We start from the raw sequence: 16,468 nt of genomic DNA, 5'->3' as shown, positions 1-16,468 counted from the left end.
GCTGCATGCGAGATGGCATGCAGGGTTACAAATTACAGGGCGAACAGCGTTGTTCATTACCCTCTGGCACTACTTTGCGGTGTGTGCGATGTTGGCGACAACCCGTCCTCGGTGTCTGTAGTAAATTTGTCAAGCGCGTCCCCTGGTGACTTCAGTTCATGGCCAGTGGTCAGTGGAAAGTTCAAAGTGTTCGTTCAGCTCATACATGGAAGAAATGACTTGCTACTAAAGCATGGGGCAGCTGTTGAGACCTTCTCGCTGTTCTTTGAGCCAGTGCTATGCCATCAGCAGTGCTACATTCGACTCGTCTATATTACATGTTGTGATGCACCGCAGCAAGGTCATTTTCAAGGGCCTGAGGATGAAGACTGCTCCATTGAAAGTGCCTGCAGCCGCATTGGTTTGGGGATGCTAATCCTTCAGACAGCTTTAGCTGAAACCCTTATGGCTTCTGGAATGGGTTACAAGTCATTTTGTCTTGAGCACACTGAGAAGAATAGTAGCCCCATTGTTCATGTCTTTAAGAGCAAGCTTCACTATGACAAGGCGCGTGTGATGACTGGTGAAGACATTTGGAGCCATGTTGCTACTGAGCTGATGAACTCTGAACTGAGGGATGGAGACCGGTGCAAATTTGTGGCTTTTCTGTCTTGGACACGCTACCAAGCTGACGTGGTTGAAGCGATGACTCACAGTGAAGTTCTGAGTCGAATGTCGGGCCACGTAATGGTTGGTGCAGGTGGACTTGCTCTCTGTGGAACAGGTTGCCTCTACACTTGGGCGCAGAATGTTGAAGAACTTCCATTCAGATTGTATGACACGAGGCAGGTAGACCGCCTGCATTTTATGGATGACAGTAACTACAGGTTAGAGTGCCTTGCTTTTCCTGTGCTTCCATCAGTGTTAAAACAGGCTGTGGGGATTTCTGTACCTGCACATGCTGCTTTGTCACGTGATGCTTATTCTACAGGCAGTAGCAGGATTGTGATCTTTCTTTTGGATTAACTTTGAGCAGCATTGTTACTTAGCACTACTTGTACGGTACGGTTTCTTGGTACTTAGCGCTGCATTCAGTGGTTAGTAGCTAAGGTCGAGCTAGAAAAGTGTGCAGGATGACTGAAACTGAGACACAGAAGGATTGTCATTAAACTTGGTATCATGTTGCATTTATTGCTTTCAACTTCAACTGTAAAAAGTTAATGTTCGTACTGCATGGGAAGTTTTGGGCTCAATATACACCCACCAATGCGTGCGTTTGCTTTTTGCTTTCTAAGAGTCTGTAGTTATAATGAATCGGGACCCTGTCAATTGGTGCTATTATGCTTATGTCTTATTATGGTACAATGGGCTAAATGACGCAAACCGTAGTGTATGGATAACTTAAAAAAATGACTGTGCTGCTAAGTAGGCCTGGTCCCTGTTTTGGACTCTGCTAGAGTCAAAGGGGTCCTCGTGCTGTTTGCTTTGAGACTATATATAACTATATTCAACCCAATCCTGCTACTAGTCTCCTTGTGTTTTGCACATGATTGCTTTGGCTGCATTCGAAACCTAACACAACTTCATACTTCAAATAATCTCAACTTCATATTTATATGTAGTGCAGTGACACTTTGAGTCATAAAATGTCTAAATGATGACTGCATAACCCACTAAGATTGAACCTAAAGTTAAAAATTTTTGGAGTGGGTGCACAAAATCTGAACAAGGATCCATCCTTTTCCTAATCCTCGCATGTCGGGCCGCCGCGTTGGCTCAGTGGTTATGGTGCTCGGCTGCTGACCTGAAAGACGTGGGTTTGATCCCGGCCACGAAGGTCGAATTTCGATGGAGGCGAAATTCTAGAGGCCCATGTACTGTGCGATGTCGGTGCACGTTAAAGAATCCCAGGTGGTCAAAATTTCAGGAGCCCTTCACTACGGCATCCCTCATAGCCTAAGTCGCTTTGGGACAAACCCCATTAACAATAAACCAAACCTCAAATGTTGGAAATGTGTCGTGCTTGCAGAAAAATTGAGCTTAAATATAGGCTCACTTCCCAGCTGGGCTGTGTCTTCATATTTTTCTGGAGACGTCTCTGCCTGCTTTCAAAATCGGCAGCTGTAGAATATGAACTGTGCGTGCAGTAGCTGGCTGTCTCAACTGTTGCTTGCTGTAAGTGCAGCTTTCATTTTATTGCATTGCATGGGAAAGGCTATACAAAGTGAGCACACGTTTCTTTGGTGTGACTTTTGTTCTTGTAGTCTTGTTTTAATAACTCATTCCGCTTCCCATAAAAGTGAGGATGAAAGTCTGGATTACCTAGGCTTTGTGACCATCCATATTCAGTCTGCACACTAACCTGTAGGGTACAGTTAACGAAGCTTGCAGGAGAAAGTTGTGGCCTCACTTATTTCTGATACCTGAATAATGTAGTGCGGATGATGTTTTTTTTTACCTTGGGTCAAGATTTTGTTGCTTGCCTAAATGGTGAACGTATGCTTATCTCTTTTTCTCAGGGGTACACTGTCGGCTTGTTATTCAAGCAGCCTAGGAGGTGTTCTACATGAAATGGGCCACACCTTTGATCTTGGGCACACACGTGAAGGCATCATGGGTCATGGATTTCATGATATCTCCCATGTCTACACAGTTTCTAACTGCGATGCAGATACTGTGAGTTTTCTTTGTGTTCTTTCTTTTGTTTCCTTTCAGTGTACACGCCACCGTGGCTCAGTGGTTGTGGTATTTTGCTGCTGAGCTCAAGCTTGGATTTTGCTTGTGGTTTGCCTTGAGGAGGGAAAAGTCCCTTGCAGGAGCTTTTCGTAATCGATGTCACTGAGATGGTGTAGTACCTCGTAGGGGTCGAAGTAGTGGCGCAGTATTTATCTACAGTGGTGACATTTTAACAACAGCAAAGTGTAGATTAATTTTGACCATATGGGGTCATAATCTCTTCACTTACGTAGAGATCGTTGAGGCATTGAGGTACACTGCAAAATAGGTGTTTGATAATGATGCATTTAATTGAAAAAATGTCTGTTGAGCCATTTTAGTAGTAAACAGACATGGATGCAGCTGATGGTTGAACAAAGGGTAGAATCTTTGTTTTTAGCATTATTTTACCATCTATAATAATCTGAACTAAATGTAGTCAATCGCTTGAGTGAGTTGTGTAGTAGTGTATTCACAAGGTTTTGAGTTATTTAAGAACTTTGCCTAGCAAAGTTTTGGAAGTAATGCTTACTGATGTTTAGGGTTGCTTTTTTCTATCTGTTGTATGTTTTTAGGAATGACAGGGAGTTGGTACATCAAAGAAAGGTTGTGCTTAGGGTTGCTTTTTTTTATCTGTTGTATGTTTTTAGGAATGACAGGGAGTTGGTACGTCAAAGAAAGGTTGTGCTTAGGAGTTGAGATAGAAATTGAGACTTGTTTATATTAGCTTTCTTAATTAAAAAAATGAGTGCCCCCGAGCTGTCAGCAACTGCTTGAAACTAGACACAGGAAAATGCTGGCTGGTATGTATACAGTGCAGTACCTCATGTGTTACATAGCAGTTTTGTTTGTGGGACTGTATTAAGAAAAGCCAGGATTTGACTTTTCTGCAGGTTTGGGACAATTTTTCATCACCGGTGAAGTCGTCAGTAAATGTAGAATCTACCCCTGAGAGTGATGCTGAGCCAAGAAGAATACGACTGACAACACTAAGTGAGTCTGTTATATTAGTACATTGCAGTCTGTTGAATACTTTTAAGGTGCTAGGTGCGAGGACATAAAAGTGCCTGTGCAACTCATTGCTGAGAATTGATGCAAGTATAGGCCGTGGAGGATGGCTTAGAGCCATTTGTTTTTTTTTTTTTGCAAAAAACTCTGTGGCATCATATCTGACAGTGCTGATACGTACTCTTGTTAGTTCTTAGTTAGGACTTGGCTCCTGTGTGATGAAAGTTTGGAGCACTCTGTTCATACCTCCTCCAAAAGTAGCCCCCCGAAAAATTTAATTTATGAAAATGGTTGTATCTGCTTGTATGCCTTGTTTTTTTTTTTTATGCTGTCCTGAAGTTTCTTTGGAGGTAATCTAAAAAAATTGTTTTATAAACCACAGCGGCTGTGCATTGTGGAAAACACTTGAACAGTGGGCATTTTTCTTTGTTGAGGTTTTGTGTCTTGATGCTCACCTTGTGGAGCAGATTTCTTCACAACTGTTTTATCCAGTTTGACCCCGTTTGCTTCTTTGCACTCCTGAGTTCATAGACCCGCTGCAATGGCTGAGTGGTTAGGGCGCTCGGCTACTGAGCCGGAGTACTCGGGTTCGAACTTGACCGTTGTGGACATGTTTTGATGGAGGCGAAACGCAAAAGGTGCCCGTGTGCTATGCGATGTCAGTGCACATTAAAGATTCCCAGGTGGTAGAAATTATTCCTGAGCACTCCACTACATTACGTTTCTCTCTTTCTTCTTTCACTTGCACCTTCCTTCCTTCCCTCATGTCCGAGAGAGGGAGACATTTACTGTGCCATTTCCTTTCCTAAAAAACCACTAAAACCACTAATTTAGACCATAGTGAGGTCAAGACATTGTTTTTCAAATTTATGAGTTTTAAATTTCTTGTTTAGAATTTTCTTCTCTTTCTAGATATGTCAACAGACACTGCATTGCAAGAAATTCAAAACCAAAATTTGCGCTGTGTGACAAAAAATTCGGAGAATGTCTTGACACGTAGCACTTCAGTAGGGACGCAGTGAATATTTAACCATCCTTCTGCCACATTTTCATAACTCTGTAGCCTTTTCACAAGATTGAGATGAGGAATGTATATCAGAAAACAATGGAGGTACAAGAGTAAATTTTGTGAGGTCATAAAGTTACTTCTAATATGCTATAAAAAGTTCACATATATATATATATATATATATATATATATATATATAATAAGGAAAGAAAAATTGTACTAAAAGCCGCGTCCCCTGTTAAGATAAACAATGTGAGACCATTTTTTGTTTTCCCATAGGGCTTAATTTAAAAAAAAAAAAGTGTGCTTAAGACAAACTGTTTCGCATGTGCTTTGGTTAAGATGAACTTTCGCAGCAACTTCGAACCATGAAGGTACTTGCGGGGTATCTGCGCAGCTGTGTCGAGGAAAGAAAAGAGTGCACAAAATGCTTGTAAACATGGAAGCGCACTCCCACAAGATGGCTTCTGTGCACCTTCGTGCAAAACTGGGGGAAGCTGTCTTGCACGAGAGTGCTTTCTTGCTGGTGTGGTAAAGGCAGAGCGCCTTCGTGCCTGTGCAGGCGCAGATCTAACATGGTCAGAACTCAGCATTGTGCGCTTGTCATGTGCTGAGCACTGCCACCAACAAACTAAAAGGTGTGTATGCAGAGAGTGCACCTGCTTGTTAACTTGGGGCTTAAAAACTCTGGGCAGCTTTTTGAACTGATGCAGCGTTACAAGCATGAACATTGCATGCGGCGGACGGAGAGCCGCGTGGTGTGCCTGCTAGTGTAGTTGGTAACAACCATGCGTCAGAAGGATTGAGATGAGAGAGAGGCACAAGGCTATCCTGTTGGGTGCCTTTAATGCACTCGGAGTCGGACGGACACTAGGATTAAAACAAAAAACACTCAAACAGCAGCTGCTGTGGAATACAGTGAGAAAAAAGAAAACTAGACCCATGCCATTTCAGCAAGTATAACATGAGCTTGTTATATGCTCTCAGGCTTCAATTCACATCATGCACAGTGCAATAAATGTTCTGTTTGCTACTGTCCTCTCACTGCAGTGTCGTATTATGTATTATTTTACATGTAACATATACGTCTGGATACATCTAGCATGCTCTTATCTTCTTTGAAGGCACTTGTGTTAAGACGAACCCTGATAAGACAAATTTTCTGGTCCCTTCAGTTCAGATTCTTCTTGTTGGGAGTCTGCTGTATGTTGCTGCCTATGCTCAGTAAACTGTGGTTGTTAGGCAGCACTTCAGTTTGCCCATCTTTCTCCATCCTGTCTTTTCGTTATTTAGCATACGGGGCCTATACCAACCAGTCCATAGTATATATTATAACACTATTGTGATGTTTAGCTATGACTCACATTTGAAAAATTGAAATCAAGCAATATCAAAGCTTGTAGCATATCCTATGTGATGAACAACACATAATGGCCCTCAGCTAATGGCTGGTCCCAGATTTTTGCCAGCACTCATTGACATCTGTGTCAAGTAGTTTTTTTCAGTTATGGCCCCCACTATAGTAAGCACTTGTTTACACTGTAAATGCTTGTTTGGAATTTTTGTGTGCGAGATTGCGCTGTGCACATCTTGTACATGCTTCCTGCAGTTCTTATATTTAAAAGGTGATCGTAACTTTGAATAAATCATAGTCCTATTTGATAGCTATTGAGAAATTCAAAGTACTTCCATGATTAGAACAACAGTAGGTGATTGGAGGAATTATTACTCATTCCAGTGTACCTGGTAGTGCAATGCTAACAAAAATAGGCAGGGGATGGCAAATGCTGTGTATGTGTATTTTATTTTCTAGGTGGAAATGGTGTTACAAGCTTGTAAGAGTAAGTTGTGGTTTACAAGCCTGGCAGTTAATGTATGAAATTGTTTTGGACCTTGAGTGGTCTGTGCCAGCGAGCATTTTTTTTGTCTCTTTCCAACTGGTCCTTTGTAGAGACCTGATAAAAGGTATTTTAGAAAACTTTTACCTCTGTGACACATTTTGACCACCGGTACAGTCCTCCACATCCCAGAAGTGAGCAAGTGTGTCCTTTTGTTTTTCTTCAGACAGAGATGGAGCTTTTTGGTGAAGGTGCAATGCTTGTTATAGATAGGTTCTTTTCTGTTTCAAAACTGTCAACAGTTGTTATTTATTACCTTTGCGCTTTGTGTAAAAACTCTTGAAGCATAACATTTGCTGTCTTCATGTGCTTATTTTCGAATTCTCAGAGCCAAAGGTACAGCCCGGTTGCACGGCAGGGCAGAAACATTGTACGTCTCCGTCTGGAGCCAAGTGGTCACGTTCTTGCGCTATCATCTTGAGCCATCACCTGTAAGAATTGCTTTGTGTAACGCTGGCATTTTATGAAAAAAAGTGCATGCACCATTTAGGTGAACTCTTTGGAATGTTGCGCATGAAATGTTTGTGGGCAGTATTCTGCAGCTCTTTGGGGTAAATTTTAATGAAGCTGAAGCAAACTTCACTATAAATTGGAAATTTGTTAATGTTCAGCCATTGGCATTGCATAAAAAGGCTCCACAACAACGTGCGTCAGGTTGGTAGCCCAGAGTAATGCTGTTTCAGTGATGGCTATCATTAAGTTTTGAATAGCTTTTATTTTCTTGTGTGCATGCACATAAAATTGATGGCATCGTTTAACTTTCCGTGAACCTTTTATTTCATTATTCTAATTTTAAATGCAGCTTTGCAACTAGCGGAATGAATTGTCTACAGTATAAGTAGAGGAATTGAAGGACTGCTTTAGCTTATCAGTGGAGAAACATCTCCGTGCATTCAGTCATTGGGAAATTTGAAAGAAAGGAGGCACATTTTCGTCTTTCAGAGTCAGAGAGGGAGCAGGTTGTATTGAATTACTCAGGAAGTCTGCATTTATACTTTTTCATTCCTCTTTTGGAGCCTAGCAAAAATTTGTTCAGCGTATTCGATGTTAGTGTTTCATTCATGGCATTTCCTTATTTCAGTACAGACCAATCTTTTGCTGCTTGCAGTGCTCACAGCCGAAGGGCTTCTTTGTATCAGGCATTCACTGAGAAATTTTTATTCTCACATTTTCTCTCTGGTTCACTGCTGAGAGTAATACTATCTCTATCATGTGGGAAAATGTATTATAAGTGTTCAGCTTTTACACTCACTTTGGCTGCCTGTTGTTTCAGGGAAAAACAAAGTATTGTCATGTCAGACAGCGAAAAAGCTTCCAAATAAAACTCTTTATTAGGCTGACTCGCGGCCACAAAGAACCGAATGACTCGGCGGCGGCATAGCAACAAGTGTGCTTAGCGGTCGTTTAACAGAATGCCCGTTGCTTTCGGCCATGCTGAATTTAAAGCTGACTACAAATTTTCTAGATATGGCCTTCAAAGTAACCACAGCAGCCTGGAGAAACAGAGAATCAGCTTTGCCCGTGTGCGATCAATCAAGTTAAATTTGGTTGCATCTTGCATCACAAACAAAGCGATAAAGCCGCGTGCCGGCAACCTTGAAGAATGAACAACCAACCATTAAAATGCTTTGCGTCAGTATCATTTGGTCATGATGCTTGACAGGCCTTTAGCTGATGAAGGGCCTGGCAGTTTTTCTGAAAGTTATCATAAAGTATTTTTTTTGGTAATTAAAAATTTCGGAAGGGCCCCAAGACCAACTGCTGTTGATCATGAGGCATTGGAAACAGTAGGGTGCCTTTCAAGTGAAGTCCTCCTGAAAGAATTTTTCCTAAGCCCACACCAGGAGCGGCGAGTATCAAGTGTGGATGCTAGCCCCTCTTCTCAATACCGACTACAATATAATATCACGGAGGAGCCATAAGATAGAAAGAACTGCGGGTTTTCATGCTGTTTGTCAGTGCTAAGTACTTTGTAGGACTGATCTGATCTCAAGCTGTCGTTGAAAACATGATGTCGTTTGGTAGGCACTTTGTAGTGGTGCACTACAACTTTCTGATTCAAGCTCTTCATGTAGGTTCACTGAATGAAGCTGGCATTAATTACCTTCGCCGTTTAAAGGGACCCAGAGGACAACTCCATTCATGTATTGTTTTCCACTAAAAATTGATTCTAAGGCTCTTCTAGCTATGTTGACATTTGTCCGGCAGCAAAAGACTCATTAATTGATATTTCATTCCACTCAGAAGTCTCGCCACCGCACCATTTAGCGGAACTGTGAGAAATAGAAATTGCCATGCAGATTTCTCACACAAAGCAATCTATGATTGCAGATTTATTGATGAGAGTCACTTTGCTAAAGTAGATTCTGATTCCCTGCATAATTCGACATTCAGTTATTTTGCACATTTCCTCTGGTCCCGTGAAATCCGAATCAACAAAATTTTTACTCTATACACTGATTCTACCAGAATTTGTTATAAGGTCTATATATAGCAATCAGTAAAAAGGTGAGTTAACTGATTTTTTTGGTCACTAGTTTGTGCTTGTTAGCTGGGATGTGAAGCTGCCTTGGTTTGTAGGCACAGGTTCTGCGAATATACGCAGTCGAAGCTCGTTATAGTGAGCAGGTAAAAATGCGTCCAATAGTTCGATATAGCCAAAATTTGTAATATAAAATTGTCATAAATGTACTTAAGAACAGTGCAGTTTAGTCAGCAACGGTACGACAACTCGTGCGATCCTTGCTAGAGCAGTGGAAGATCTTTTCTGAAGTTTTAGCACCACTTTGAAACGCTTGTGGTGATTTGAAGGCCACGAAAACCCGAGCGCTGTTGAGGTTGGCTTCCTTGCACAGCACTGCCAGCATGCAACCGCGGCAAGCCAAAGCCAGTTAAAGTGGCTTCCCCGCATTACAGCCGCGTCATGTAAAAAATTGAATGTCGAGCAAAAAACGATCACCGGTTCCAGCACCTCCGTGACAGCCGATATGAGCACAGGGTGATTATGGCAAGTCTACAACCTTCCATGCCGCTGCTTCTGGGGCGCTGTCAGTGGGTGTGAGAGGCGTGACCGCATATTGACTGCTTGGCTACTTAAGCAGGCCTTAAGTACGTAATGCCATTAAACGTGCCCGTGTAGCACGGGTATTACTCTACGCCACTGTACCTTCCGTGCTGCTGTTGGTGAGTAAGAGACGAAACGCAAAGAGCATTTGCCGCACCGCCGCCAGTCACTTGTGCAGTATGGTGAAAGCTGCCACCTGCCAACCGTTCGGCACTGCCAGGTGCCGAGGAGTTCGATATATCCGTTCTGTGGCTAACCGCTTTCGATATAAAGAGTAAAAATTGTATGTGCATACATTTAAGCCCTGTTTAAGGAGGGCTTGACGTAGCCAGTAATTTATAGTATCCGTGTTTGGTATATCTGGGTTTGACTGTAGCTTGCTTTCAAGTTCGTTCTACTTTGGCTTTTTTGTACGCTGATTCAAATGTAAGAGTTTGAAATTATTTGCAAGGTCATCAGCCAGTTGTAGTAAAATAAAATGTACCTGTAAAACCAAGTTGACCACGGAATTCATGTTTTCATTTTTGTACTTACGTGTTCGTGAAATAGCGGGGATGACAGATGTGTGGAATAAGTTTTGCCCTGAAAAGTTTGTCTTTATTTCCTTTTAGGGCACCTTTTGGGTGGTAGTGTGTGGTTGTCTTCTGCTGTTGTTGATATGATGGGGCAGATAAGATGGCATTAGTGAACCTGATGCATTTGTGTTTTTGTGAAATTTTCTCGAAAGGGGTTAAATACCAATGCTACTGCTCAAACTACTTTTGAATTGATGATGTACCAAACATCGGATTCATTGGTTTTGTTTTCCTAGGTGGATGAATGTCAAGAGAAGTTCGAACGTTGTGGGCTCTATTCAGTTCCTTGGAGAGTGAGTGAATTTTCATGCACATACTATTCATTTCAGTACCTAGTGCGAGCGCTTCATCATACATTAACCTTTCATAATTTATGTTACCTGATGGCTGGACTTTCTTCCAGGCTGCCTCTCGTCTCGGGGGCCTTTTTCCTGCCAGAAGGAGACTTAACAGAATGTCAGGCGTTTGTCATCTTGAAAATTGAACGTAGGTTGGCTGTGTGCATCCGTAGACTGAAAAATTGGAAGGGACACTTAAGCTTCTTCTGAAGGGTATGACAAGATAGCGTAATAGGTTAATTCCCATATATGCAGAAGGTCATTCTCTACTTTACATTCATAGACCCCTGGGAGTCCTCATACCCCTCCTGGTGCAGTACAGTGGTTAAGCGATGCACCACTGCCCTTCGATGGCAGGGGTTCCCAGAGGTGTGCCTTATGTAGCCCGGGTTGCTGTTCCCGGGTGACCAATCATTAATTTAACGGCCACCTGCTATGGTGGGCACTTTGCTCACTGACCGGTGAACAGGTTATGATATTGGTGCAAGGTCACGCGACCTTTCCTTGGCTTTCTTTCCTTCGTTTTTAATTTTTTGCACATCATTCGTACATGGCAGTTGGTTCGGGCCTGAGTGTTGCAGAAAGGGGCTATACATAGTCTATCTTTTGTGGAGGCTTAAAAGAGGTAATAAATTGATAAGGTGTGTTCAGCATTACACTAGTAGGCAAAGTGGATGCCCAGATATGCTGTGCTGGAGCACCTGGCAATATGTTTTCACTTCTTGCTGTAGTTAGCATTAAATTAGTGATTCTTTTCTGTTTTGAAATTGGCTGAGTAATGCTATCAGTTGTGATAGTAGGACAGTACAGACATAGCAAAACAGAACTTGTGTGTCAGAGATGCGAGCATGGAACTGCAGCCCTTATTGCTGTATCAGGGAGGGAACGTTTTTCAGGATTGGTGATGTTTGCACCTCAGTATAAAGCAAAGTGCCGTGTTAATATCACATGGAACAAGGTAGGCCACAAATCGATTCCACTCACCTGCAGCCTCTTCCATTGAACGGTGCGGTAGCTGACTGCAGCACAGGAAGAAGGCATGGACCTGGAGCTGTGCGTTTCTTTTCAGTGTGCTACACTTCAAACAGTGAGGAAACCATGCAAAGTGTGCATGTAGTTGGGGAGTGGGAGTTGAAAGTGTGGTGTGCCTGTCGAGTGGCATCACTTGCTAGTACACTAGTGTCTGTGTCTGCTAAGCTTCTTTATGCGGTGGTGGGGGCCCCTAGTAAATTTGCGCTCCCAGAAGAGCACCATCTTATCGGAGCCTGCTACATGTTTCCAGTGCTTGGTTTGCAGAGTTGAACTTGGGAAAGCATCAGGCTGGCTGGGCCTGAGGCGTGTCTGCAGTGTGGCATCTGTGATGTGCACAGGGTTGGAGCATTCTATGCTTTGGTAAAGGAGTATAGACACCAAATTTTTGTTTGCATGTTTTCCTCTGTCAGATTAATGCATTAAAAATTATTATGCATAGATCACTTGCAGTGTTCACCTGCTTATAGTAATTAAGTTTTTCTTGTGCTGTTTGGTTTCATTAACCCCTAACGGACACATTTTCTTGCGAAACTAGTATCAGAATAGTGATCTATTACCCGGGCTACCACTTGTTTGCAAATAAAAAGAAAATGCTTTGGACGAGCCCTAATGGTCTTAAACCCAAGAAAACACACAACAAGCAGGACTCATCATGAGCCAGAAATGAAACTCGGTGACAAGCCTGGCTCGTCAAAGTCTGCTAGGGGGTTAATTGAATGATGGTTGTGACATGTAAGAAATGTTTAGGTCACGTTCGGCATGAAATGAACTGCAGTATAATCGTGGAGACATTGTTTTAATTTACTACAACACTTAAGCCAGCCTGCTTCAAGAGCTGGAATGACACAAACAATCAGCAGTTATATGGCAGTTTTTTTCATTCATATGACCTAAACACTGCTTGCATGTCACAGCCATTGTTTGGTCGATGAAACCGAAACAGCATGAGAGAAGAAATTAAAGTCTAAGTTGTTTAGTGTTGGCAGGTGAATAGCACATGGTGATCCACATATTCTAAAGTCTTAGGAATCATAACAGAGAAATAAACACGCAACTAAAATGAGGTGTTTATAGTTCTCTAAGTTCTTAGCAATTCTGGTTTATTTGAACTAGTTGGTGGCCAGAGAGTTGAAAGGTACGCTGTCTTTCTTTTCATCTACCAAGGAATTTGGCTTGCAGGAATGGGGGCATGCCAGCCATTGTTGTCAGTCTCATCTGCAAGTCACAGTGCAGAGGTTTAGAATTTTCTTGTTTCACACAGTTGTTCAAGATTTTTGAGATATTACAGAAATGGGTGCATTAATGCTGGTCCACTTTGAAATTGAAATCATTTTGAGCAGAGCAAATAAATTTCATCAGAGGTGTGTGAGGGCTATGAAATAACGATGAGTGAGAGCAGTAGCGAAAAATTTAATTTCTCTGAAAATGTGAGAAGCATGGGGTTCAAGCAACCCCCGGCATGCAAGTTATTTAGAATGACCTTTGAAGCTCAGTGGGTGATCCTTTGTAAAAAAATCGGGAAACTGCCAACAATGACTGCTCTCTGGAGATTTTAAGGGTGAAATTAGAGGTTGAAGTGTGTAACAAAAACAAAGCTGGTTTTCACTTCTATCCTCTCTTGTTGCTTCCCAGGCATCTTCTGACATCTCCACATGGCATTTGCCTCGTAGAATTTCGCCGCCCTGAAGATGCAATGGTCATTGGGTTTTGGGAATTCGCCAATGGAGCTGAGGAAGTGTGTATTGAGCCTAAGAAACTGCGCCTTCTGCATTTGTCAGAATCTGAAGATTCATTAGAGTCTGAGCAAAACTCTAAAAACGACATCAGTGCCCTCCTCATCTTTGTGATAGACATGGCTGGAAACACTTTAACGAAAATTGTGGATTTGCAGCAGAGTGAAGCGGAATGAAAATCGTTTTTATTTAATCTGGTCTCTGTCTTTTTGGGGTTCATATGGTATAGCATTTGTGCATAGTGTAGGAATTGCTTGCTTGTTCTGTTCAAAGTTTTTACAACAAGTGCATGCACATACAGTACATTTAAAATACCCAAGCTTCTTAAGATGTAGTATATGCATTTCTTCATGGGGTACATGCACACACAGAATACGAAGGCAGAGCTTTTGGACAGCGCAAATGCCATCTCTGGAAGGCACTAATGTTGATGGCGGCCAGTGGCGAAAGTAGGCGAAGGAGGTGAAATTGCGGACTGAGTGCTGGCCCAAGTGATCTTGCATTTGCCTTACTACAGAGGTATATTTTTCATAGTTGCAAGAGTACGACAGCGTGCGACTTCACATGCGTTCAGATCCAAGAACTAAAAGACAGGGCGTAAATTCTGTGTGGTAAAACTTCAGAGACGGCAATTGTAGAGGCGTGACTGCTGCCATGGTGCACTATCCTAAAGTGACAGGAAAAATTTGTTGCCAGTTCCCCTCTTCAGTTCTCATAAGGGGGTAGAAGAGCATATTTTTCTTGGTCTTTGATCCTATCCAAGTTCCTTGTGCCCCACAAAAAACAGTTTTAATAGGGCCGGCTCTGTATTTCTTATGTTTGATGCAAACAATGTGGTGTGGATTGGAAAGATTTTAAATTAGTTGTCTTCTTTGCTTTGACGGCCCTCGGTCACAATTTTCCATTAGTCGAAACTTCGGGGATGGCAACAAGGATGGAGTGATTTGCTTCTCTCGGGGAGCAATGAGCAGTTACTCCGTAATTGCTTCTGATTTCCTTTTAGCATGGCTGTATCAACAATTAGAGACAAGTTGGGGCTGTTGCATGCAGTGATGTTCCATGTAGTAACCAAACATTCCTTTACTTAGACCAAATAAATTCCTGTTTTGGGCACTTTTTATTCTGTAGAATTTTTAAAATGTGATAGCACTAGCAGCCTCATCACAGAAAAAACCCGGCATTGTAGTTTATGATAAAATTAGCTGATGATTGGTCAAGACAGTTATGACGTCTTCAGATCACATGATGTGCCACCTGACACCTCCCCCCGCTCCCTCTCTTCACCTGCAGGGCTGCAAACAGAAACCTAATCATGGAAAAAGCCTGGCGTTGTGATCAGTCATGCAGTTCGTTGATTAGTCGACACAGTTATGACATCAACAGGCCGCGTGCTGTGCCAGTCCTACCACGCCTTCTACCGCTACTTCTCCCTCCATCTGTCCACCTGCATCGCCATAAAACAGAAACCTCATGACGGAAATTAAGAAAAAAGAACCGCTGTTGGCGTATGTCAAAATGTGCTGATTGGTCGAGACAATTCTGACGTCATCAGGTCACGTGACGTTCTGTCTGCCAACTTTTACGCCACCTCTCTCGTCACTAGCCCCCTCGCTTCACCTGCATCGCCGCAAACAGAAGCCTCATCATGGGAAAAATGGCATTGCGGTCTGTCACTGGTTGGTAGAGATAGTTACATCGTCGTCAGGCCTCGTGCCATGTCCCCTTGCCCCCGCCCTCTCTATCCACCTGCATCGTAGCAAACAAGCCCAGTCACGGAAAAGTTCCGGTGCTGTGGTTTGTCATAAAATTCGCTGATCCTAATGCTGTCGCATTCCCCACACGTAATGTTGTCCCCAAAGTTTTTTTTTCAATAACCCTTGGTGTTCCTGCGGTTAATGACAGCCAGTGGGCAGGCATTTGCCAATCACTATTCGTTGCGCCTTTGAATTTTCCACGTTGCACCACGTATTTAGAGGGACATTGAGGACAGCTCCATCTTTGGTTGTGTCTGCGTTGATGCTTGTCTGGCAGCAAAAGAAGCATAATCGGTGAAAATACTGCATTTTGAAATCCTCCCGGCACTTGATTGTAAGTCATGATGCCTACACTGACAAACACATGTTGGAGCTGTTGCCACCACTTTGCAATGAATGTCAATGTAGCCCCCCTTGCCTTTGGATTCGCGCATGAAAACCTGTGCCGACACACCACAGGTTACAGGCCTTTTAGCCTTTTCCAGGTTATAAAAGCTTCGTTTTCTGGAGAGCAGCATAATAATCGTTAGAATGTGATAATCCCTCTATACAGGCCAACTTCACTTTGTCCTCAGTCTCAAGCGTGAAAAGTTCGGCCGCATCAACCACCTAATGGCATGTGTAAAAACCCGCCGTGAGGGCTGAGAGGCCTTGGTGTTCGGCTGCTGAGCCTAAGGACGACAAATTGAATCCTGGCAGCGGCGGCTGCATTTCGATGGAGGCAAAATGAAAACGTCCGTGTGATGTCGCACATTAAAAAATCCCAGGTGGTTGAAATTAATCTATTATAGAGCCTTCCAAGACTGCGCCTGTAGGCCATGTGCAGCTTCGTATTTTAACAATCATAACATAGACTTCTTAATAAAAGCATAAGAATCAAGCATGTAATTAAATGATAAATGAACCGGAATGATCACTTACAGCCTTTGTCAAACGTTCTGAGACCAAGGGGGATTTGTATCGAAGCCGTTTAGTTAGGCTGTAGCATTCGTGCAAGTCCTAACCTTCGGTGGGTGAGGACCAGTGTTGCTCTTACCTTCAAGAGATTTGGAACGCTGGGGATGCAGATCAAGCAGCACTACGTGGCTAAGAAGGAAATCCTCTTGAGCTCTGAACTTTTGACGAAGCCTGTACACGACTTTTATAGCGTCAGCTCAACAGTGCTGCCGTATTTAATTTGAAATTGGTCGACCCGTGGTGGAAGCTGAATCATGGCCTGAATTCAGAAACTGAAAGAAATAAAAATAAAGTTCAGGTGGCCGGCACAGAGACACGTCACCTGTGGCAGCGCTCTACTTGTACCCATGGGGCAGATGCAAGCAAGAAGAGGGGCAGTACATCGGAGAGCACTAGAGGAGACGTG

General features: G+C 42.8%; 1 protein-coding gene across 2 annotated transcripts; it reads left to right on the top strand.

The window, feature by feature from the left end:
- The first annotated feature begins 12 nt into the window (after positions 1-12).
- LOC149365037 (uncharacterized) lies at positions 13-16,018 on the top strand. 2 transcript variants are annotated; one of them, XM_089575109.1, is made up of 6 exons: positions 13-866; positions 2,499-2,655; positions 3,588-3,687; positions 6,938-7,040; positions 10,485-10,541; positions 14,642-16,018. In XM_089575109.1, exons 1-6 carry the CDS (start codon positions 13-15, stop codon positions 14,823-14,825), a joined length of 1,455 nt encoding a protein of 484 aa, XP_089431235.1. In that variant the 3' UTR covers positions 14,826-16,018. The 2 variants fall into 2 exon arrangements, with proteins under 2 accessions (XP_089431235.1, XP_089431234.1); XM_089575108.1 differs by lacking the exon at positions 14,642-16,018 and adding an exon at positions 13,251-13,544.
- The last annotated feature ends 450 nt before the right edge of the window (positions 16,019-16,468 follow it).

Source organism: Amblyomma mixtum, chromosome 2, assembly GCF_055824585.1.
Source record: "Amblyomma mixtum isolate Tamu chromosome 2, ASM5582458v1, whole genome shotgun sequence".
NCBI lineage: Eukaryota > Metazoa > Arthropoda > Arachnida > Ixodida > Ixodidae > Amblyomma > Amblyomma mixtum.
This window is presented reverse-complemented; position numbering and strand designations above follow the sequence as displayed.